At 38.5% G+C, this 23,089-nt stretch overlaps 1 protein-coding gene across 1 annotated transcript in view; it reads right to left on the bottom strand.

Annotated features, from left to right (window-relative positions):
• Positions 1-20,819, bottom strand: part of RBM33 (RNA binding motif protein 33) — a 100,166-nt gene extending 79,347 nt beyond the window's left edge. Inside the window, exons 1-8 of the mRNA XM_035893268.1 lie at positions 20,673-20,819; positions 19,922-19,958; positions 18,894-18,987; positions 13,887-13,935; positions 11,744-11,820; positions 10,157-10,457; positions 7,779-7,889; positions 1,318-1,489 (exon numbers count right to left, since the gene is read on the bottom strand). Of these exons, the coding sequence (XP_035749161.1) occupies positions 1,318-1,489; positions 7,779-7,889; positions 10,157-10,457; positions 11,744-11,820; positions 13,887-13,935; positions 18,894-18,987; positions 19,922-19,958; positions 20,673-20,819 (988 nt within the window). The remainder of the gene's footprint in view (positions 1-1,317; positions 1,490-7,778; positions 7,890-10,156; positions 10,458-11,743; positions 11,821-13,886; positions 13,936-18,893; positions 18,988-19,921; positions 19,959-20,672) is intronic.
• Between the last annotated feature and the right edge of the window lie 2,270 nt (positions 20,820-23,089).

Below are 23,089 nucleotides of genomic sequence, written 5' to 3'. Positions count from 1 at the left end.
CCAAAATGCCCTGTTGTCCCAAAGATACCAGTTCATCTGGAAAGAAGGAGAAGCACCCAGCTACCAAGCTCACACTGCGTGGCACCCATCTTAAAGCAATCCTCTGTAAAGAATTCATTCCTACCATCTGGCAAAACTCGAAGTATCATCAAAAAATACAGCTTCCCCCAGTAGTATCTGACAATTAGCCAACAGCATCTGACAATTTGCCTTCATTACCGGTTCACCTCTTTTGCATATCTTGATTCTCTTCAAAAGCTTTTTCTCCATAGTTTGAATGGATATTTTGGCTCAGTAGCAAATCTATGAGAATAGTACACCTTTCCAAAAGCAAAATTTCTGCACATCTCCTATTATTACCTGCTTATTTTTACTTTTTATTATTATTACTTATTATTATTACCACCACTATAAGGCCAACACGAAGAGGCAACAGAGTTACCTCCAGTGGGGCAGGTACAACAACAGTATCAGGTACCTGAGTACCCAGGGCACATGAGGGGTCTTGAAGTTAACTCTCAAAACCATAAACCAATGTGATTTTATTTAAAGACTGAAACAGAGCAGCTGCAAGGAAGTTGCAAATCTACTGCTCCTTCTGAACTAGCACTGGCAAATTCATTAGCTACATGGAGCAGTGCTCCTAGAAACACACTTGTGTTATGCTACTCAAATACAAAGAAAATATACCCTTTTAGGCACTGCCTAAAGAATCACGGTGGTGCAAGAGATCCAGATTGCTCCGTGTTAGAAAAGCTGAACCCAGAAAACAGGGGTTTCCATATTTTTCCAACACACTCCCCAGCAAGTTACAATTTCTCTAGGCCAATCCAACAGTAGGCACACAACATGTTCACAGCACACTTACGTTACTGGGGGAAAAGCAGCAAACATGCAGGTATTGCACAGCAGAACACAAGTAATAACATTTGTGTTATCAACTGACAATCTTCCAAGGATGGAAGTCCAAAGGAATTCCTTAAAATGTATTCCACCAGAATACATAGTGAAGCACAGATCAGACAGTTGCTGCTTGAAAACAGGAAAGCTTTTAAGGGCACCACAAAAGTCTCAATGAAAAAACATTGTGCTGGTTTTCAAAACACAATATGCTTAAACATTATTCTCAAGGAGACAGACACTACACATACTACAACAAACTACGTATGACTGGACAACTTGGATAGAGGGCAGTCTAAGTTAGAAAGTGACTGTTCTATCTTTTGCCATTGGACTCTTCCAAAAGTCTTGGCAAGCCTGTCTTTGACATTCTTTTATTATAGCTCTTCAAAATAGTCCATTGCTACAAAACCTCACCCAAAGTTTCTGGAATGTTTCTTCTTTCTCTTGTCACATCTGAGAGCCTAATTATCGTTCCTTCTTTCCGTTCAGTTTTGAAACGTAATCGTCCAGATTCTTCATCATCATCCTCCTCTTCATCAGATTCTTCTTTTCTTTCTTCTTGAAGTTCCAGAGATTCAATAGCTGCCTGAATCACAAAATACAGAGGACATGCAAACTGAAAAATCTACTTTGTAATCAATGAGTGTCAAAAGACAAAGCTTTCTTTAAAACTCCCGTTGTACAAATTTTGCTGGCATTATATATTATTCTCATATATGACTCAACATTTAAGAGCTTGGTGAATTTTTTTTTAAATATAAAGCTACGAATTACATAACAAATTATATAGTAAATCTATTGAGAAAACCCATTATACTGTAATAGTTAAGGGAATGTGAAAATTCCAGTTGGAATCACCATCTGATTAGTAGCTACTTTTGCACACAGAATCACTGAATTGACTAAGATGCAAACCTGGGATACTACCAGATTGAAGTAATACAAACATTAAATAATTTTTTTCCCATTTTTTAACAATTGTTGTTAAAAAAAAACCCAACAAAACCCAGATAACCTTACATCTCAATTTTATTTCTCTAGGTATGTATAACAGTACTTGTCTTTACGTTTTCTACTCCTTGAATACTTTCCAGCAATTGACAAAGAGAACGGAGAACAGGATTGGAAAAAATATGAATACACTAAATTTGTATATTGGAATGCTACTCCCTTGTCCTCATTTACTTTCCATTTCTCTGTATAACAGAGAACATTTAGTTAGATGAAACAATGTCCCAAATGGAAATGGATTACTCTCCTTCAAATTAAAAAAGAAAAGAAGAAAAAAAAAATCAATTTCATTTTCCTGTGCTGGCATGATAATATTAATGTTCAGAATGTTACACAAGCTATATTTGATTTCTAGAGTTGAAAATTAGAAGTGTTCTAATATAGTACAATTTTCCATAAAATATTTGGTTTCTGTGTATTTGGTTATTTCTTGTACAAGCCTGCACATGCATTTTAATTCTTTGAAAGCCACTAAATACATCATAACTTTTATGCTGCTTGAGGACAGTTAAAAAGTGAGTGAAATGTAACATGCAAAACATTGTTTCATCTTCTAATTAACCAGATTGGTGCAGTAATTTATGTGAAAAAGGCACAGCAAGTGTGTCAGGTGGACAGAGTCACAAATCAAGAAAAAGAATGGCAGAATAGTGCAAGAGATTGCAAATTGCCTTATCCAGGAGCCCAACTTCATCCAAAACAAAAAAGGAAACATGGGAAGCAAGATCAGAGGCGGGATCTGGCAAGACAGATTTCTACAGCAGACCACATGAACTCCATTTCAAAGCTTCTCCAACTTTGGTCTGGCGAATAAATAACCTGTACACTTAAGTCCTGGACTTTAATGGCCTACTGATCCCAAGTTATTTTCATTTTATCATCTCCTTATCTCAGAATGTGGTTTATCCATTCCAGGCAAACATTCAAGCACTACATTTCCTGACCTCACAAAAATATTTTTTAAGATATAGCTAAGAGAATAGCTGAAGTTTACAAAAAGCTTTAAGGCCTATATTTTAAAAATATATTTACTTGTATATAACAGCTTTATCATAAAAAGGCAGATAAAATCTACAGACTACAAACTACAGGTAAAAAAAAAATCCTTCAAGACTGAAAGAAATCCAAACCTCAAAAGCAAACCTAAATTGAGCACAAGTGGTCTGATTAACATAACCACACATAATCAAAGCACCTCTGAGGACAGGCAGTTGAGACTCATGTAACAGAGGAGGGATGTTAACAAGGAAAAAGATGCTAACGGGGTTTAATAAATCAAACAAAAACAAGGGAGAAAGACAGGGTTAACATTTTACTTTCAAAAGAGGAACTCCCGAAAGAGAAAGGAGTAGCAATCTCCCTATCTAATATGTTTTTAAATATCATAAACCCCCATAATTTTCCTGTCCCAGTGTTATCTTTAAAAACTTTCCCTTCAGGATCAGGATTTGGAAGTCAGAACCGGAGTGGCTGTTTTGTGAGACGTGCTCTCTCACTATACTGAGCCTCCTGCTTCGCTTTAGAGCATAAACCCCAGACACATCCACCCTCTATGTCCGTGCCCCTTAAAAGCTACCTTGGAATTCCAGTTTTTATTCATCAAAGACTGGTCTCAGTCACGTAATCTCATCTGTGAGTGCAAAACTTACTCGTGCAAGGCCCTACATGTGGCTCAGACTGCAGAATCAGGACTAGTATGGTTAATGCAGTCTGCATTGTCCTGAAAAATTTTGCAATGTTTTAATGAAATGCTACAGAAAATACACGTGGAAACTTTGTCACCTTTTGATAATTGTTCATTCTGGAAAAAAAAACTACATTAAAAAAAAACCAAGTTGTAATAGACTACAACTACTTTCCTATGCAACAAAAAAAAAAAAAAAAAAAGGACTTCTCAAACTTTTCTAGACCAGCACTATTCTATTCATAACCACTTATAGGGATTCTGTAGTATTCTGGGTCTAACTCACTTTATTCATCAGTGTAATGCTCACACCACCTATTAGCAAACAATAGCCATACAGGCGTTAAATAGCAAAACAAAAAAAAAAAAAAAATCAAAGGAGCTAATGAAAAAGCAGGCACCAAGGAAAGGCAGTGCACAAGAATGCTAACTGACCCATGTCCAAGTCTGATTACATGTATTATTGAGGGATTTATATTACTTGCGATGGAGACACAAACATGTCTGACAGCCAACCATATGTTCTCTACATACAGCTCCAGGAAAGGTTATCTGAGCTGTGTAGGAGCATACACCCTTACCCTGCAATTTGTTCAATAGTTGTAGCATGCAAGACTTCTTTAGATCATCTTTTCCAACTTCCAGCCTAACAGGATGAATTGTTTTGCCAAGATTACAGTAAGTGAATGCATTCTATGTTTCAAAAGAAATGTATACAGGAAAAGACACAAGTGCAGACATAGAATTAATACATACTACTACTTATAGGATTCTATTTAATACTTGCTAATCCTGAATATCTCTGAATATACATAAACAGTCCTTGAACAGCTACTCGAGGTCACTTGACTGCACTATAACATTTCCCGTTAGGACACTGCACAAAGCTACCAAAGAGCTTTGCTGACTCTTCCTTACGAAGAAAAGTTGACCTTTCTTCATTCACAACGTCAGAGTTCTCTGCCATCCTGATTAAATAATTATGCCATAAATCCCAGTCACTGACCAGAACTCCCCACGCTGGGTAATGATCTGCTATGAAGCAAGAGCGAGTGCTCCTGCTCCAAACAGCTTGCCTCACAGTGGCAGGACTGGTAACAGACACAGCCCATGGAAAGGAGGAGAAAACACTACTCAGCACAATAAACGCTGATCTTAGCCCAGGATCCTCCTGAACATGGGGACTGTCAAGTGTTCTGGAGAGCTCTGTGCCAGAGTGTGCCAAGATGTACAGTACATCTTGGCAGTGTAAAGGCTAAACCAGATCACTTCCACGTGCAACATTATGACAGTGAAACAAAGAACTTTTAACTAGCTAGAAAATAAGCAGTGGAGGCTTCTGCCAGAGGCTAACAATGAAGCAGCAGAAAATGTTCAATCCTAAGGGATGGAGAAATAACAGAGAGCAGATAAGATGTTACACCTATTCCAAGGGCACCTCCACTTCACAGATGAAAAATGGGGATAAAAAACAAACCTAAGAGCTTCTAAATATGTTTAGAACTTGGCTGTTCTGATTTGCACTCTCTTCATCATTTTCCTCCAGGCTGACAGGTAGCATCTTCAAACTCGAACAACGAACTAAAAAGCATAAGTTTTGGCTAAACACAGATGGAACAATTCAGACAGACACGTCGGCCTTTTTTGTCTAAGACTGTATTCTATCAGAAGAAAAGCAGTATGCAGCACTTCTTCCTGAAATGTTTACTTGATTAAAGTCCACATCACTTCTTATCAGTGTAACCCAAGACGTGGTTTAAATTTATGCAATGAGAAACCCCCTATCATAGACTTCACAGGAGATTAGTTCCAATATAAAACAAAGAAATTATGAATTCTAATTTTAGGAGGTTACATTTTTAAGAACATTTAACTAGAGATATTATTACTCTACAAGCATTCAGGACATAATTCATGTAACTGACAGTTTTACCACACCCATTTGCTGCTGAAACTTCTAGGTATTGGATTTTGCTTTGTATATCAGGAAAGCAAAAATACTTTCTGAAGCATTGCTGCATTTTTCAAGGAAGCTCCACAAAGGGTGTTATTTATTCAAAATCCAAGTTCTAAGCACCGTTTCAAATTAAATATCAAGTGAAGAAGCATGCCTTGAACCTGATCTGGCCAAGGACACAAACTTTTCCTGCCTCTTCCTCACATCTCCCACCTGAGAGCCACTCTTATCAGGTCTCTCACTTCCCTTACTCACCAGTTTCCCCCCCATCATGTTCCAATTCCCCAGCCAGTTTTTCTCTTGGTTTACAAAATTTCTTCATGCAATATAATAAAAGGTTATTTGATTTTAATCTAGAAACTGCTTAAAATACAATACTACCAAACACTTTATCAGTTCGCTCTCAGTTACTCAGATGCCAACTTTCAATCAAGAAATAATAATGCTATTTATTTGTACCACATCTAGTACAACTCCATTCTTGTGTTGCATCTTCTACAGAAGAATGCCAACAATTACCCTTGTTTACAAGCAGTGAACGTTATGAGATTTAAATATAACACTCAAATGCAGAACAAAACTATTCAGAGCTGGAAGCATGCATCTAACCATGTAATAAACCAAGTGCATACTCTACAAAAGTTCTCTCTCTTGGTGGTATTCTCATTTGGACACTGCAATTGTGAGCCTACAGACAAATGTAAATAAGCTACATATTAAGAATAAAGAAATAAAAAGATGGCACTATTTTGAAAACAAGGAACCTGTGGCAATCTGCAAGCCATCAGAATAAAGTCAGAATGTAGATTAACTGAATAAAGATGTGGCCAAAATAGTCACATTACATGATGAACAAATTCTCTAAAAGGTCTATTAACAAAATCAATTAAAAGCTTACATTAATGTTATCTTTTGAATGAAAGTAATTAGATTCTGAATTGTACAAATTTAGACAACATGATTATTATAGAATTCTCACTAGTTCATACTCTAAAAAATGAAGCTGTGCTTTTTTAAAGCAGTAAGTTTGGCAGTGAATTCCAACTATGTACTTAATTTTACTGTGCGGTGCTCTTATACAGTCGCTGGCTGCAGACAGCACAAACACATCAGGCTGCTTTTAAAACACCAGAAGGAAAGTATATATAATCCAGTGAATAAACAAAAAGTGTTGAAGTGTTTCACAGTTCTTTGGAAAGGTAGATTTAATACTTAGGAAATTAACTACATTTAAGGTATATTTGGTGTAAGATGTCATGCTTGCAACAGCAAAGACTGAACCATGCAGGTGGCCCCTTTCAATGCATCTCTCCACCTACCAAAGAATGTTGTTCTATTATAGTAAGTTTGATACAACTGGGGAGTATCACAGCACACCCATTTGCTAGAACTTCGTAGAGGAACGCTGCCTTGTCTTTGAGGAATTAATTTCCTGATGAGTTAAAGCTCCAAAGAGGGAACACACTCTGACTACGCTTCTCAGCAGGTAATCCATTCAATCCTATTTAATCAAGAACTGGAATAGAAGTAAAATTAAAGCAGATTCCTGGTGGGGAAAGGAAAAAAAATCCCACATCAAAAACTTGCTGCAAATTAGTAACAAGTATGATATCACTGTCCTAGGCTATAACCAGTGAACATATACTTGACAGTTTTGGCGTAAGTTTTCTTCTTGCAAATGAAGGAACTAACCCTTTTTCCAAATCAAAGAATTAAGATAAACTTCACAGAAATTTCAGCCCCAATACAACTTCTTTCAAAACAACAATCTGACCTTTGCCTTTCTAACATACAGAACCTTCCATGCTCACGCTCCTCCTCAAAGTGGGATACCTGAACACTATTATCTACAGTCCCAACATCTGCAAATTACCCATCTGGAAAGTGAGGCACCATAGCTATTAGAGATTTAACAGACAGCATGCAGTATTACTACCATTCTCATACCCAAAATGGTCCCTGAAGTTTCTAATGTTGATGCTAAGATTAGATATGGACATTTTGAGCTCTGCCTTACATCTTTCATCCCAAGTAGGAGAGGGGATCTGATGTATCTAACAATACAGATGCTATCACAGTTCATCTTACACAAAGAATAACACCACCAATAATTCAACATTGGCAAAGTTGCATCGCTTCTTACCCAGCAATATGGACAATTCTACAAATTCAAATTCTGAAAACAAATAGTTATTTTAAGTTTCCATTAAATTAACAGCATACCTCTTCTGATTCATTTGTTATTGTCTGGGATTCTTCCAGCTCCTCATCAGCTGTATATTCTTCTTGTTCTTCCATTCCTTGCTCATTATATGATTGCATGTAATCTTCATCCTAATACAATAACACAAGAAAGTGAAAAGACACAGGTCAACTTTACAGAATCACAAATCACACTCCACCATTAACAGATGGGCTCTGTATGCATTGTTACTGTCTCCAGAACTGGAAGAGACATATTGTATCTATCAGAACTGCCAATTATAAGTGACATATCATATAAGGTTATATTGGGTGGGTGGCAAGGTTTTGGTAATGGGGGGTGTGAGTGTGTATGTGTGTGTTACAGGGGTGGCTTCTTTGAGAAGCTGTTAGAAGCTTCATCCCATGTCTGACAGAGCCAGTGCCAGCTGGTTCCAAGATGGACGCACTGCTGGCTGAGGCCATCAGTGATGGTGGTAGCACCTCTAGGATAATGTATTTAAGGAGGGGAGGGGGGAGGGAACCCTGCACAGCTGCAGCTGGAGAAGAGAGGAGTGAGAATCTGTGAGCAGGGCAGCCCCAGGTCCATGCAGCAGGAGGGGCAGGAGGTGCTCCAGGTGCCAGAGCAGAGATTCCCCTGGTGGGGCAGGCTGTGCCCCTGCAGCCCAGGGAGGCCCACAGGGGAGCAGATCCCCACCTGCAGCCTGGTGAGGACCCCATGCCAGAGCAGGGGCGTGCTTGAAGGAGGCTGTGACCCTGTGGGAAGCCCACACTGGAGCAGGCTCCTGGCAGGACCTGTGTCCCCCATGGAGAGAGGAGCCCACGCTGGAGCAGGTTTGCTGGCTGAGCTGGTGACCCCACAGGGAACCCACACTGGAGCCATCTGCTCCTGAAGGACTGCACCCCATAGAAATGATGGGCCCATGCTGGAGCAGTTCAGGAAGAACTTCAGCCCACGGGAAGGACCCACACTGGAGCAGTTTGTGGAGGACTGTCTGCTACGGGAGGGACCCCAGGCTGGAGCAGGGAGGAGTGTGAGGAGTCCTCCCCTGAGCATGAAGGAGTGGCAGAGACAGCATGTGATGAACTGACTCCAACCCCCATTCCCCATCCCCCTGTGCTGCTGGGGGGGGAGAAGGGAGAGAAATCGTGAGTGAAGTTAAGCCTGGAAGAAGGGAGGGGTGGGAGGAGGGTGTTTTTAAGATTTGGGTTTATTCCTCATTATCCTACTCTGATTTGATTGGTAATAAATTAAACTAGCTTCCCCAAGTCCAATCTGTTTTGCCCATGATGGTAATTGGTGAATGATCTCTCCCTGCCCTTACCTCAACCCATGAGCCTTCCATTACATTTTTCTCTCCCCTGTCCAGGGAGCAAGAGCGTGGCTTTGGCAGGCACATGGCATCCAGCCAGGATCAACCCACCACAAAGGTATAATTAGCAGGGCTTTTAACTAGACAATTTCAATATTATCAAAACCATAACCAAAACAGTTTGCATTCATATTCCAGCAATGGCATCATAAAGATCCCATCTACCACTGTTTGCCCCATCTACTTCTGTACTTTGACATCCTTTGACTACAAATTCATGAAGCAAACACTGCAGTACTTTCTTACCAAAGCAAACATGTACCTGTAGCACATATATATTAACATCAGATTTTAGCCCATCAAAAACATAAACACTCTTAAAACATTCTGCAAGTGCTTACCCACAAACGGATTTGATTCTGAACAATTATGATCAAAAAATGAGAGCAAAACCTTTCCTAAGTCTGCCTGTATTTTAAAACATCTCATTGATCACATACAGTTTTAATTAAGATTAAATCATTTCACTAGCAATTAAAGCCAGTGCATGTTCTCTAATACACTGCTTAAATTATATTGAATTATGCAGGTGACATTTTCTGAACTAACCTCCAATCTCTTTATTCAGGTTTAGACAGTTCTCAGTTACAAAAAGGATGAACGAGCAGGACATCAATCACTTTGGGATATTAGCACCTTAAAGATGTCTTTAGCAGGTCAATAATCTTTTCACCTTCGAAGGACTTTATCAGATCTTGTCTAAAGCCTGGATAAAAGCTTTTGCATTAAGTACTTCTAACAATTGTCAGTGTATCTCCACCACACAAAGCTGTTTTCTTCCTTAAGGATACAATCCTCAAGGTCATGATTCTCAACTGCCTTCCAGCGTGACAAAGGAGCATTACCTACCGCCAAACAAGCTGTCAACACAAACTTTGTCACAGCCTAGATAAAGAAACTGGCAGACAGTGATAATAGGTCTAATTTCCCCTCCTCCCTAGGGAAGTAAACAGATTTCAAATCAGTCTAAAACCCTATGCACGTGAAGCAATGTTATCTTTGAAGATACAATAGAATGAAACTCACTGGAAATTCATCTAGGGGTTCATTGATTTCAAGGTCTAGCACTTCATCTTCTTCTCCAGGCTCTTCCCCATATTCTATTTGGTCTTCTGTCAGTTCAGGATCATTGCCTTCATAATGTCCTTCCTCTGCATAATCTGAAGCATATACTTCAGGTGCTTCAGATCTGTCATAACCAATTTCATCTTCCCCTTGGTCATACTCAGACTCATGTTCTATCGATTGATCATTGATGGTCTCAGAGAGTTCGTATGATGTAAGCATGCCAGACGTAGCATTGAGGCTAACTGTGACACCTTGAGAACTATGGTATAGGGGAAAAAAAAAAATTCAGAGGTTGAAGCATAACAGTCAACTACTCACAAAGATTTAGCAAAACAAAGCCAACAAATAAAAAAATCTCTAAGTTGGTGGACAAAATTATACCTCACACACTATTTGATTCCATGCCATATTCTCATAATGCACACTGTACTGCAGCTTATCACCAGCTGCAGGCTATTTGACCAGGGGAATCGAACCAACCAGATGGTTTAGCAGGTCAAACTGGCAAAAGTCCTGCTTGGTAACCAAAGCAGACTGGATTCAATTTTAATTCAAAGACTAACAAAAAATACACAAAATTACTGTAACTGCATCAGTTTTCCCAATCAAACAGAATAAGCTCATAAATTATTTTTTACTAAATGTATTAATATTGTTCGTTCTTGATTATCTTGAATTTAAACTTACATTTTTATGACAGATTTAATGTTCTGCTTGAAATAATATAAAACATACAGTCAAGAACTGTCATTTAAATGCCTAAGATTACTTAAGATTACTTAGTAACAGCACTGGCACAGACACTGAAAAAAGCCAATCAATACAAAAACTGGGAAGTTTACAATCTGGAGGAAATGCAAAACTCAGAATTTACTGTTTACAATAGCTAGTGCCACCAACACTTCATCATGAGCATCTTCCTTTTCCCCTTCAGTCCTGCTTGAAAAGTAAAAATGCAAGACACTCATTTTGACTTTTAAGGCCCACAAGTCAGTTGTGGAGCTCTATTACCACACGGTATCCACAGGGCAGGATCCTCAGTAAATTCCCATGGAAGTACCTGCTCATGCAATAAACTCTGTACAAAATTTTCTGTTGTGTAATTGTGTACAAATATTTAAGCCACAAATCAAGCCTTACAAACTATGAAGCTCCCCTCCTCAGGATCTTAGGAGTCAAGATACATTTTTAAAAGCAAGACAGCAGAAAAGGAAGCTTACAACAATACCAAGAAGCACAGAACAAGAGCTCTGTAAATATTTATAAATAATTCTAAATGAACAGGAGATGACAGTTTCTTCTTTATAGGCTTTTTTAACAGATCTAAGTTTATTAGATTCAAATAAACAAAAATTAGTTTTACTGAAATGCTAACAATGCTATTGAACACATTATATATACATCATTAAGTAGCTGGCTAGATAAAAAGCAAAACTATTTTAAGTATACACCAATAACTTCAGCTTAGTAGTTACTAGTTATCAGTAATAGTAGTAGTCATTAATAGCTTAGTTATTCAAAACACAAGATTTAGAAAACAGATACCGGAATTCTTGCTCCTCTTCATTGTCACTTTGCAGAAGATCATCATTCAGCTCTTCATCTGACAAGTCTGACTGATTCTAGGTATCAGAAAAAGTCAATCATGAACATAAAAATAGATATAAGCTTTCAACTAACTAGGTACTGAAACTATTGTAACTTCTGAACACTAAGTATTTTTTTTATGAGGAATGCATCCCAGACTAAGACCACATCTTCAATGAAATTACCTAATTCACTGGGAAAAAATACACTACACAAGACAACATATCTGAAAACAAACGTTTGACAAACTTACGGAAATTTACAGAACTCAAATTTGCCTAGCTATCAACACTTTTCACTGATGCATTCCCAAATACAGCCAAAGATGACAACTCAGTTAAGAAATACCAGAAGAAAGGACGGTTAGCTTTAGTGCTCTTATCTAACTGCATTGTGACCTTTGTGCCTTAGACAAGTCAAGAAAAAACTCTAAGTTACGGCAGTTTCTAGAAAGCACAGATACTTAGGAGACTGGAGGAAAGGTTATGATGATATGAAGAAACTTGAAGAAACTGAAAAACCATAATTAGTTTGTAAGTGGAGAAAAAAAATAGAATAAAATATCATGCCTTTTCTGAACTTCTCCTAATTTGTTTATCATCATTTTAGCTAATTTTTTTTAATAATTACGCACTAGGAAGAGATCACTGCAGTTTTACTCAGCAACATTATTTCCATCCTCTAAAGTAATAGTGGCAGAAAGGTTATACAAGGGTAGACTTATCTAAAAGTACTGAGATTAACCAGAAACAAGTTTAGCCTAAATAGCTCAGGGAAAACTTCCTGAGAAATCTATTATTACTCCAAAATATGAGTCCATACCCACAGATATTGCTAAGAGCCCTGTAACATGGCAAACTGAAAACAAGAGTAGGAAAAGCACAAGAACACATAATACACTGGAGAAATTTAGTACTGCTCAGTATTCATATGGGTAGGGTTTTTGTTTGGTTTTTTTGTTGTTGGTGGTTCTGTGTTTGGTTTGGTTTTTTTTTTTTTAAGATAAGTAAGTAGCTTTATCAACTCATGTTTCAACTACAAAGGTATATGCAACATTAACTGCTTATGGTTTTGATGATTACATAACACACATCTGCAATCCCTATCCCTCCTGGAATTTTATTTCATTTTTTAAACCAGTACATGAGACAAACGAACTTCCTATCTTTAATAGGGATTACTTACAGAATAATTTCAAGAAGCTAACTTCCAGCATTTGGAGTGTGATTATAAAAAACTACATCAATTAAAACTCAACTGTTACCAGATCTGGGTTTCTTAAACCAATTCGCCTCCAACTAAAACTTTAAAAACTATTTTCTAAATTAATTCATTTAGCAGATGAAGTGAAAAAAGAGGTGACTAGCCAGTTTTGATTTCCCAAACAGAAGCTTTGTCTTCTGCAGATATCTGGTAAATTCAAATATACATTTAGTTCTTTTCATAGAGTTCAAGTTTGGAAATAGATATCAGAGTGAAGAGTCTCTAGCAGACATGGGGGAACTCATTTATATTCTCCAATGCCAGCTGCTCCCATATTCTTCCCTCAGTGTAGAATGGGAAATCCTCTGCCTGCTCATCAGACAAAGTAGTAGTGGATTGTGCGCAGTGAATGGATCTTTAACAGACACCACTAACTGCCTTTTTGTTTACTCTCTGGTAAATACCGATGGTATTTTGATGAGTAACTTTTAATAGCCAGGAAACTGGCAGTTGAAGTGAATTCTCCAGAACACTAATCAGCACTCAGGAGGCATAATTTGGGGGGGGTTGCTTTGTTCTTTTAATTGTTCAATATGAGCTACAAAGAAACTAATTTTGAGAGCCATCTCCTTTTTGAACTGTGTGTTATGAGAAGAAATACCATCTCAGAAAAAAAAATTTCTAAAAGTTTTATTTTAAAAAGCCACACTTGGAGGTACTTCACAAAAGGAAACAGAGGTCTAGGTGCAGAGCAGATCTCAGGTACCTGTGGCTGTCAGGCTTTGGGGATGCAACTGTAAAATACGTAAAAGGCCATACCAAACAACTGAAGTGGCTAAGTTAAACAACATTCATATCTTAGCATCTGTAACAATTCATTTCAATGCACATCTCTTACCTTTTTGCCAGTTAGCAAATCCTCTCCAAGCAAGTCATCATCAAGTTCACTGGAAAACATTAACAAATTTAAGAAGCTGAACCTTAGAAAACAGAAACAAACACCATAAAGAGTATACACCTTAAAAAACTAACTTGAGGATAATTGTCTGCACAGTTTTCCTTTCAGCAAGTTGAAAAAGGAGATATATATTTAAAATGAAACAATAGACCACACATATTAAATAGGACCACTGTTGGTTGCGCAGTCCTTTCATTTCCATACGCTCCCCTTTCCATATCCCCCCAACTATAAGGCAGCACATAAACCTACACAAAGTGCAGGCATTTAAAACACAGTTAGTTAGGCCCCCACTCCAGATCCTTTGCTTCAAGGCTGTTTAGGCATATTGCCCACACTGCTGTTTCCCACCTCTCGAGGGAAGCAGTGAGTGAGACGATGTCCTGTGGGCAAGACTCAGTCTACAGGCCACCATGTGGCCCAAGCCACACTTGAGCAAGGAGGCACTGGGAGGGCCAGCTGGGTGGGAGCCACTTAGGCCTGTATCTTTCATAAATACTCAAATCCCTCCTCCTCAACTTGAGGGTAAAGTCAAACAGACATTTCTAGGATGACAAAATCAAATGCATGCTTCACCATCTTTGTAAGTGTGGCTAAGAAATCAGGAAGCATAGAAACACCTGGCTTACAAAACTTCTGCCCTCACATAGCCTCTGTCAGATAAATAGGATGCAACACAAAGAACTACAGTCCAGATTAATTAAGCTTTACAACAACTGCTTAATCTCATTCTTCCTTCAGTGAAGGAATTACCTAGTGACAGGAATGCACAGATTCCCCCCTCTATAATAAACACTCATTACTGACAAGTGCTCATATTAGAACATGCATATCCTAATACTAAAATGACATGCCGATATTTGGAATATGAGCTGTATTTTGAGAACATGAACCTATTTCTACCTGCACACCATAAAAAAAAAAAAACCCCACCCACAAACTATGCCTCAGATACTACATAAAAAATAAATACCCCAAAGTGAGAATGGGCTATACAGAACAACGGGCTATACGGAAATAGGTGTAAGAGTTCCTTAGGAAGTATACGAAATACTTGAAAATGGGGAAGCCAATCCCAAGACATAAATCAGCGCTAAAAGCTGTTTTTACAGATGGGTACATCTCTTTCAGACGTGATTACTGTACAGATAATGCAGGAAGGGAATAAAAATCTTGTGGGCTAGAAGAGAACAGATGATATTCCAAATCAGCTCTAAATAGGACGTTATCATCAGTACACAGTATTTGTCCATAGCTACTGACTCAAACAGTTCCAGGAATGACTAAACAAATAGCAATTGTTTTGTGCTTACTGCAATATTAAACAAAAATTGGGACATAATACATATCGTAAATCCCAAAGAGCAAACTGATGAGAATTTAAGCCCTTTATTTCAGAGACAGAAAACTCTAAGTAACAGAAATTATTTCAGAAGAATTCAGAGCCAAAATTGAAGTAGGAAAAAGTCACTAATCTCTTCAGCTGCCAGTAATCTGACAAACGCACCAAAAGGTTTGAAAATATTTCACAGCACTATGGTCCACCACTGACAGCTTTTAATAAAGCTGCACTAGAGAAATTCCAAAAGACAGCAAAAGCAAGTGTTATAGCAGCATTCAAATACAAAAACCAAGTTCAGGTAGTAAGAAATCCAGATCAAGAAAAAATGGAAAAGAAAGCAAAAGATTAAATTAATTATCTAAACATAGTTAGGGCTATTCAACGCATTACTAAAAACCATCCTCAATGTGATTCTTTTAAAAAAAGGTTAAACATTTGGTCAACAGAAGTAATTGCATACATATTCTAGATTTTTAAAAGCTTTAGTGTATTAGCTGACAGTCAGAAAAACTTTCACTAGCACATAAATGAAGCTCATAACAAAAAATGTTTCAGAGAATGCCCCTCAAAATTTATTAAAATAGTCAATGTTATTCAGTATTTTTACTGATAAATTAAACTGATTAAATTAAAGAAAAATCACCGTTGGTAACTTTTTGAATAAACAGAGTAACAGAGAAAAGCCTGCATGGTAAAGCGGACCTATCTCAAGCTTCTTTTAAAATAGCCAAATCTCAAGTTATCTATCAGAAACGAGGGCTCAGAATTATCAGATCTGAGTATTAAAAACAAAAAAGCCAAAAAAACCAACCTCCAAACACCCAGCTACTAAAAGATCTTAGGTTAGCTGAGAAAAACAGACAAAATTGAATGGTTGCAATCTGATACCACGTAAAGCCACACAAAATAAATTAAACTAGAACAGAAGTACACATCTGTGATAGTTCCAAAGGCAACTCACCCTCACTATCATCAAGACACAAAGGTCTTTCCAAAGCCACAATTCTAGGAAATTAGGGTTAAGATAACCTAAGAGTTCACTGCTCTCAGAAGACAGACCCATTTTCTCCCCTTCCTCAACTCCCAATATTCAACATTCCCCTCACTGTAAATTGAGCTCACCAAATGAGAAAGACAATAATAATAAAAAAGAAAGAGAAAGTTTTCTGCCAGTGTAGAGGAATGAATAATATCAGCAAAGGGTCAGAACGAGGGAATTTCAGCAAAAGTCAACTACTAAATCAGCCCTGTCATCTCACAGGACAGCACCAGAACTGTATGTTTTCCCCAAACCTAAGCTTTGGGCTACTTATAGAGACAAAAGTATAAATTAACTGCCCGTGATAAAGACGTCAGCCTGGCCCTTTCTGGCCTCCAATTTCATGAGCATGCCTCATTAAACATGAGCAGTGGCAAGGACACAAGTGTTTCAGGAAAAGAATTTGTAAGAAAATGTAATGGGAAAACTTCTCCAAGAACAATGTTACATTTGTACTCCCAAATAACATGGGCCTTCCAACTCTCAGCTATCACCCTCCAGTGTTTGAAAAAGTAAAGCAATCTGGAAATTCAAAATCATTTAGAAGACTGGGGGATCGGACTTGGTCAAGTAGCAACACAGTAAGAGTTGATAGTTGATCAAGATGTATGACTAACAGCGTAACTCCTTCTCCCTCCCCCACAAAAAAAAGGGACTTAGGTTGCAAAACAAAGTGTGAAGGATTAAAAAAAAACATCTACTGTGTTCATTCAGGCTTTTTTCCATCTTCAGGAAACTGTCCTATAATGAATTAGGCCAGTAGTTAAAAAAATTCAAGCAATTACATTAGGCAACAGTGTATGCATGTACAGCATTTATAATTTCCCAGACAACCACAGAACTTAACACTTCTAAAGACAGTTTGGCAATCTAGAAAGAATTAATAATAATAAAAAATAATTTTAAAAATCCCAACACATGCAAATAAAATAATATTCTATTAGATACAATTGCAAAAAGAAAAAAATCTGAAACGATCAGCAAGATGAAACTCTGGAATCTGCAGCACTGCACCTGAAGCCACTTCCCTTGCAATTTCACCAAAGAATAAATAATATGATTTTTGATCATCTACTTTAAATTATATGCAGCTAATAGTAAACACATAAACAAAAACATATTTCTGAATCCTTGTGTGCTTCAAAGTCTCTACCTAAGTGAAAATACTCGATAACCTTTCTCAAGTCCTATATAAATAGCTTTGCCCCAGGGAGTTCACCACTGGCAATAAGCTTGCAACTTGCAATACTCTGGCCGTTTGATTCTTCCAAGTTTTCTGAGGTGATACGAGTAGGACAGCTAAAAACAAATGCGACCAGCCAGAATCTAAGAGCTCTCCTATTCGTACCACGAAGTCAGGAAAGGCAGAAAGTTCAGAAAAATATTCTAATGCAAAGCATTTTGCCTATCATCTTGGCTTCACTATTTCTGAATACCCAGAGCTGAGGCTGGAGGCAGCATGGTACAGTGACCCAGCCTGAGCAAGTTATTTTAATTACAGTCTCAAACCAGATCAGTTCCTTGATGCAGTTCACCATCCAACCCACAAAAAGCTGTGCTGGCATGGCAGGGAGCAGTCACCCCTCGCCAGCACACAGCAGAACACCCTGTATACTGAAGCTATTGTCCAAATTCCTTATTCACTCTTACTCACCTCCTAGAGCAACGAAAACTACCCACTTAACCTAGCAGAAAAGCACGGAAGAGGAAACTAATCCCTCCGGAATGACGATAAGTGTGGAGTAGCTGATTCACTCCAAGGGCTCAGCTCAGTGGAAAATTACTTAGGGTAAAACTTGTTTACTACAATCACTTGAATGATTATTAGAAAAGACAAAATCTGTTTGGAATGTTTTTTCCCCCTTTTTACAGTGAAAACCTCCGGCAAAGTCTGAACAAGTCTCTCTGTTACTAAAGAGGAATAACTAAAAAAAAAACCAACCCCAGAAAAAAGTGGAAAGTTTTCTCCCAGAAAGAATAGACAAGTCTAGTAAGCAGCTTGATTCAAGTCTTTCCCAGCTAGAGTGCCTTCACATAAAAGAACATGCTCTTATTCTTCCCCAAAATAACCAAATTCATACAAGCTTCTAAATCTTTACAACAGTCATATTTTTTCAATAGAAGCCCACACCTAAGCTCCATTACTCTCCCCTAATGTAAAACTGAAGTAGGACTTTAAGGATAAGAATTTAAACATGTAGTTTAAAAAAAAAAATTAAGTTGGGCAAATTCAAGTACTAGCAAAATCTAACTATTTAAACTGCTGGGACCTACTAAATATTTAAAAGAAAAACCAGGACATTAATTGTGAAGTTATCTACACACCACAAATACTTTGTATTTATCCAATTTTAAATGGCATCTCTTCACAGTGTGCTCTATATTCCTCAAGGCAAGTATGTGCTTGGCACAATCTAGCATCGGCTGACACATACATAACAACCAACATCTTCATTAGTATCTAAATGTGCACTACTCTAAATGTTAGAATACAAAATGTCAGAATGGAAAAACAGAGCAATATAATTCAGCATACAGAAACTGAACATGAAGATACTCTGCTTACCTGTCCCAGTCGTCATCTCCAGCTCTTCTTCTCCAAGACCTTTCTGCACCAGGCTTATCAAACTGATCAAAGTCATCATCTGTAAAGAAGGTGACTACATTAAATAATTCTTACTGAAATGAAAGGGTTCTGAAGCAACCACTTAGATGGGATTTGGGATGTGGGTGTGGTTTTTTACAAGATGCAAGAATAGCTTTTTCTACTTTCAACACAAGCAAAACAGATAAATACCAACATGCTTCAATAATAAAAAAACCCCATAATGTACTATATAGCTTTCCCCCTTCTCACCATTGAGGTGAGGACGACCCAATGAAAACAGACAAAGCGTGAGATAAATCACTGGAAAATGTTGCCAGTGAAGGTCATCCCAGAGACAGGAGCTCCCCAGAAATGCAAGAAACGGAGGTGCAGTAGAGATGAAGGGAACCACATCTGCCAGATCTCTGCTTGCCTTGGGAGCCACAGGCTCACCTACCCACACTGAGCCTCCAAAGGCACTTTGAAAAAAAGTGTAAACCTCAGGTCAGCACAAGGCAGGATGGTACCAACAACCCGAAACAGTAGAGGGAAATCAGGTGTAATACACCATCAGTTATCTCAGCTGGGGCATTAAAAACACTAGAGGTCATTGAAGCAGGTTACACTGTGTACCTAAGCATGCACATGCCTTCCCAGATAAAACTGCTGTTCCATATGTTGTACTCTCAACAAGTACCCTCACTTTAGCCTATCAAATCACAAATCACTCTTGCATAGCTTAGTTTGCAAATGACAGTTAGGCTACTTAAAAATATTAAAACTTCCATTTATCTGCCGAAGACAAGCAAAGCTCATCTGCTCTGTTCAGACATGCAAATGTGTTGTCATCTGTAAACTGGAAGCACATACCTTCAGAAACACTCAACCCTCACTCTCCCATCCTGTGGCTACAGCCCAACAGAGAACGCACACCCGGAATTAGTGTCTTTTACACACATTTTAATGACTCTTGTTAAGAGTCAAACAAGCGGGCAAATAAAAGTTACGCTCAACACATGGGGAAACTGGCTGCAGTTTAATGGTCTGCAAAATACAGGAGGTTGAGCAATCCAGTTCTTCCAGCCTTACAGTCTGAATTGGTGAACACTAAGATGCCATAAATCCAGTCATTCTCCTGACTCTACTTGCACTTAACTCTTTGACCAAGTACAATGCCAAGGAACAACAGAGTTTTGTATGTTTGCTTGTTTTTTTTTAATGAACCTTCACAATCAAATCTGTCTTCAGCTCTTTAAACTCAACCCAGTATCCTTTAGTGAATATTCCCCACATGCAGTGACAAACCTATTCACTTCTTACTTCATACAATCAAAATACAGGTATTAGTGACCAATAGAAGTTTAAAAGGAGGTAAAAACAGTAAAGAGAGAAAATTCAGTTCTTGCAACGTCACTAAATTAAGAGCTTTGAAACCAGAAATTTCAATCACAAATAGCTATGAAAATAGACTGCTCAGTATGAGTTACAATGCAACACAAGTCAAGTGTGTCAACTCTTTTTTTTTTTGAAATAGTAGGTAAAAATAATTCCCCTTGATCAGGTTCCCCCTTTACTCCCTACAGATACTTTTATATTTTAACAAATCTTCTATATTTAAATTAATTTACATGGGCCAACAGCATTGCAACAAACAGTTGTTTTACATTTCTCTGCTCAAACATCTACATATTGCGATCTCCTTCAATTCCAATTCTTATTTCACCCACAGGGGAAGGCCACAGATATCCAAGCACTTACTATCTTCCTCTTGAACACTACATTATCCCATTTTGTGGTCTCTGAAAAGAATGCCACCTTGCTCTTCTTATGGTCGTTCAAAACCACGCTGCAGCGATTATCTTCGTGTACTGCCATTTTAAGGGCACGAAGATCCTGCATTGTCATTGTTCTTACAGCTGGATTGCAGTAATCCACTGACTTGATGTAACCACCTCCAAAGACTTTTTTTTTCTTTGAGGAGATATGACTGGTTTTACAGCAACCCAAATTACGAGTGCCCACATATTGACTACCACAGCTCAAGACAACAACGACCATCAGGAAGACAGTAACTTCTTTTTAAGCTATGCCTGCTTGCTTGCAAGATTTTTTCGTGCCAGGCACTACTTTTAGAACTACAGAGATTTGTATTATAAACCAACACCATTTGAAGACAAGAACACAGCTCTTCAGCACACAATTCTTACACAGATGGGACCTTCGCATCAGCCAGGTTTAAATCTAGACAACACAAAGTTATGTGCCAAACACTTTTTCTCTGTTGAGATCTCTCTACAGCAAAAAGAAACACTCTTCAGTATAATTCACGGTACTTTTCCAGGCCAGATAGTTAAGTTTCACGGCCATAAGCACTTAAACCTAGTATTACTGCTAATGAAGAAACAATACCAAAAGAAGGTCCAAGTTCCTGCCAAGTTTCTAGTGTAAAACCTGGACCTCCACTCAGCCAACAACACGAACCTCCACCCTCCAGCTCCAAACCCCTCAAAATTTCTCGCATCCCATTCCTTATTTATCAGCAGCTCCTACCAAAATCCAAAGCTGAATGACACCCATGCAAAGCCCTTTTCACAAGTCTTCTCTAGTAGGATGCATACATAAGTCTCAAAAATGCCTGGGTGTGGTGACCACAGCTTGTAAGAACTGTCCCACATATGTCCCCCCCACCTCCCTGTTCTCATCTCTTCTGCCCCTGTCTCATCACACTCTTATGATACAAAGATCTTCGGGACAGAGGGAGCCGTGCTGGGGGGTGTGGGGTGTGTTTATGCTTATTTGTTCTGTGACAGCTGACACAGACAATGAGCATTACAAATTACACCATTTTGACATTAAGTGTTGTCAGAGCCCAAGCAGGTTGTAGCTCTCCTTTAGAAAAGGAGGTCATGCATCTACAAACAGCAGCATTGCCAGCTTCATCGTTTGTGAGATAGCAAGCACTGAAATGGACACAGGCCTTACACCTGCAGTGCGATGTGATACCTAGCAAACCTCAGTGAGGCATCATTTTTTTTTTTTTTTCCATTTCTGAAACTACACATACTTTCATTTTTCCTCTACCTGTCTAGGCAATAACATTGGAAAATATGAGTAAACAACCACCAGCATAACATATATGGATGTTTCTCCTTGAGAAACTCTTGTAAGTCAATGTTTGCGTCAAGCGCGGTTAAGTGCCTGTAAAACATTAACTTGTACAGAAAGAGGAACACTCAGCACCAGCAGAGCACAAAACTACTGAGAGCAACAGCCAAAGATTATTTTTTTTTCTTTATAATTTTCAGTAACACTGTGTGGGAGGTGAAGAGGGAAGGAAAGAGGGAGGGGGGGAATCCATGAACATAAGCTTTTTAAGCAGGAAGAGGATTTGCATTTCTGCCAGCGGTATCAGTGCAGCCCAGAAAGGCAGTCGTACACGGCAACTGTTGCTAAGACATGCGACGCAATGGCTCCGGCTCCTCGTTTCAATGCAAGGCTCTTGTGGCAAAGCTCACCAAGATGTGTGCGCATTAGCTGGATATCAGCTGAAAGATCCCGGCAGGTGATCACTAAACACACTAAGCCCCCTCTCTCTAACTTCCAGGCAGCACTAGAAGGAAAAGAAAACCAAGACCTATCAAATACCAAAAATGCACTAAGTAAGTAAGCAGGACAGACCAGTTATACAGGAAAACAAAAGAAATAATCCACCGCTTGGCTCTTCCTACCACAGCTCTAAGAAAATCGCCATTATCAAAGTGACAGAGAAGTTCCAGGATGCTGCAGAGCCTGATTAACACTGGCTCTTTTGTTAAACCAGCCTGCCGCACAAGGCTCTGGCCAGCTGTGACACAGACAGCCAAAGACACTTCGTTCCCCTCACTAAAAGGTTCCCATTTGCTTTATACTTGCCTTGGTGTAGCACCAGTAGTGCTGTAAGCTGTTCTATACAGCTTGAGTTCTGGTTTTATGATATATGCCCAGAACAGTTATCTTTTTTCCTGCTTAATAAGAACAGATCATCCACATTTGAAATCCACAAAACACAAGCCTCATTTCCTCTTTGGCTATGCTAATGATAGTTTCTAACTCTGTTTCAATAAAACCTTCACTAATCAGTTTTCCTGTGTAAAATTCTTAACATCTTAAAATGGTACCAACATAGCCTAAAAAGG

The sequence above is a fragment of the Egretta garzetta genome, unplaced genomic scaffold, assembly GCF_000687185.1.
Source record: "Egretta garzetta isolate BGI_Z169 unplaced genomic scaffold, ASM68718v1 scaffold65, whole genome shotgun sequence".
Lineage (NCBI taxonomy): Eukaryota > Metazoa > Chordata > Aves > Pelecaniformes > Ardeidae > Egretta > Egretta garzetta.
This window is presented reverse-complemented; position numbering and strand designations above follow the sequence as displayed.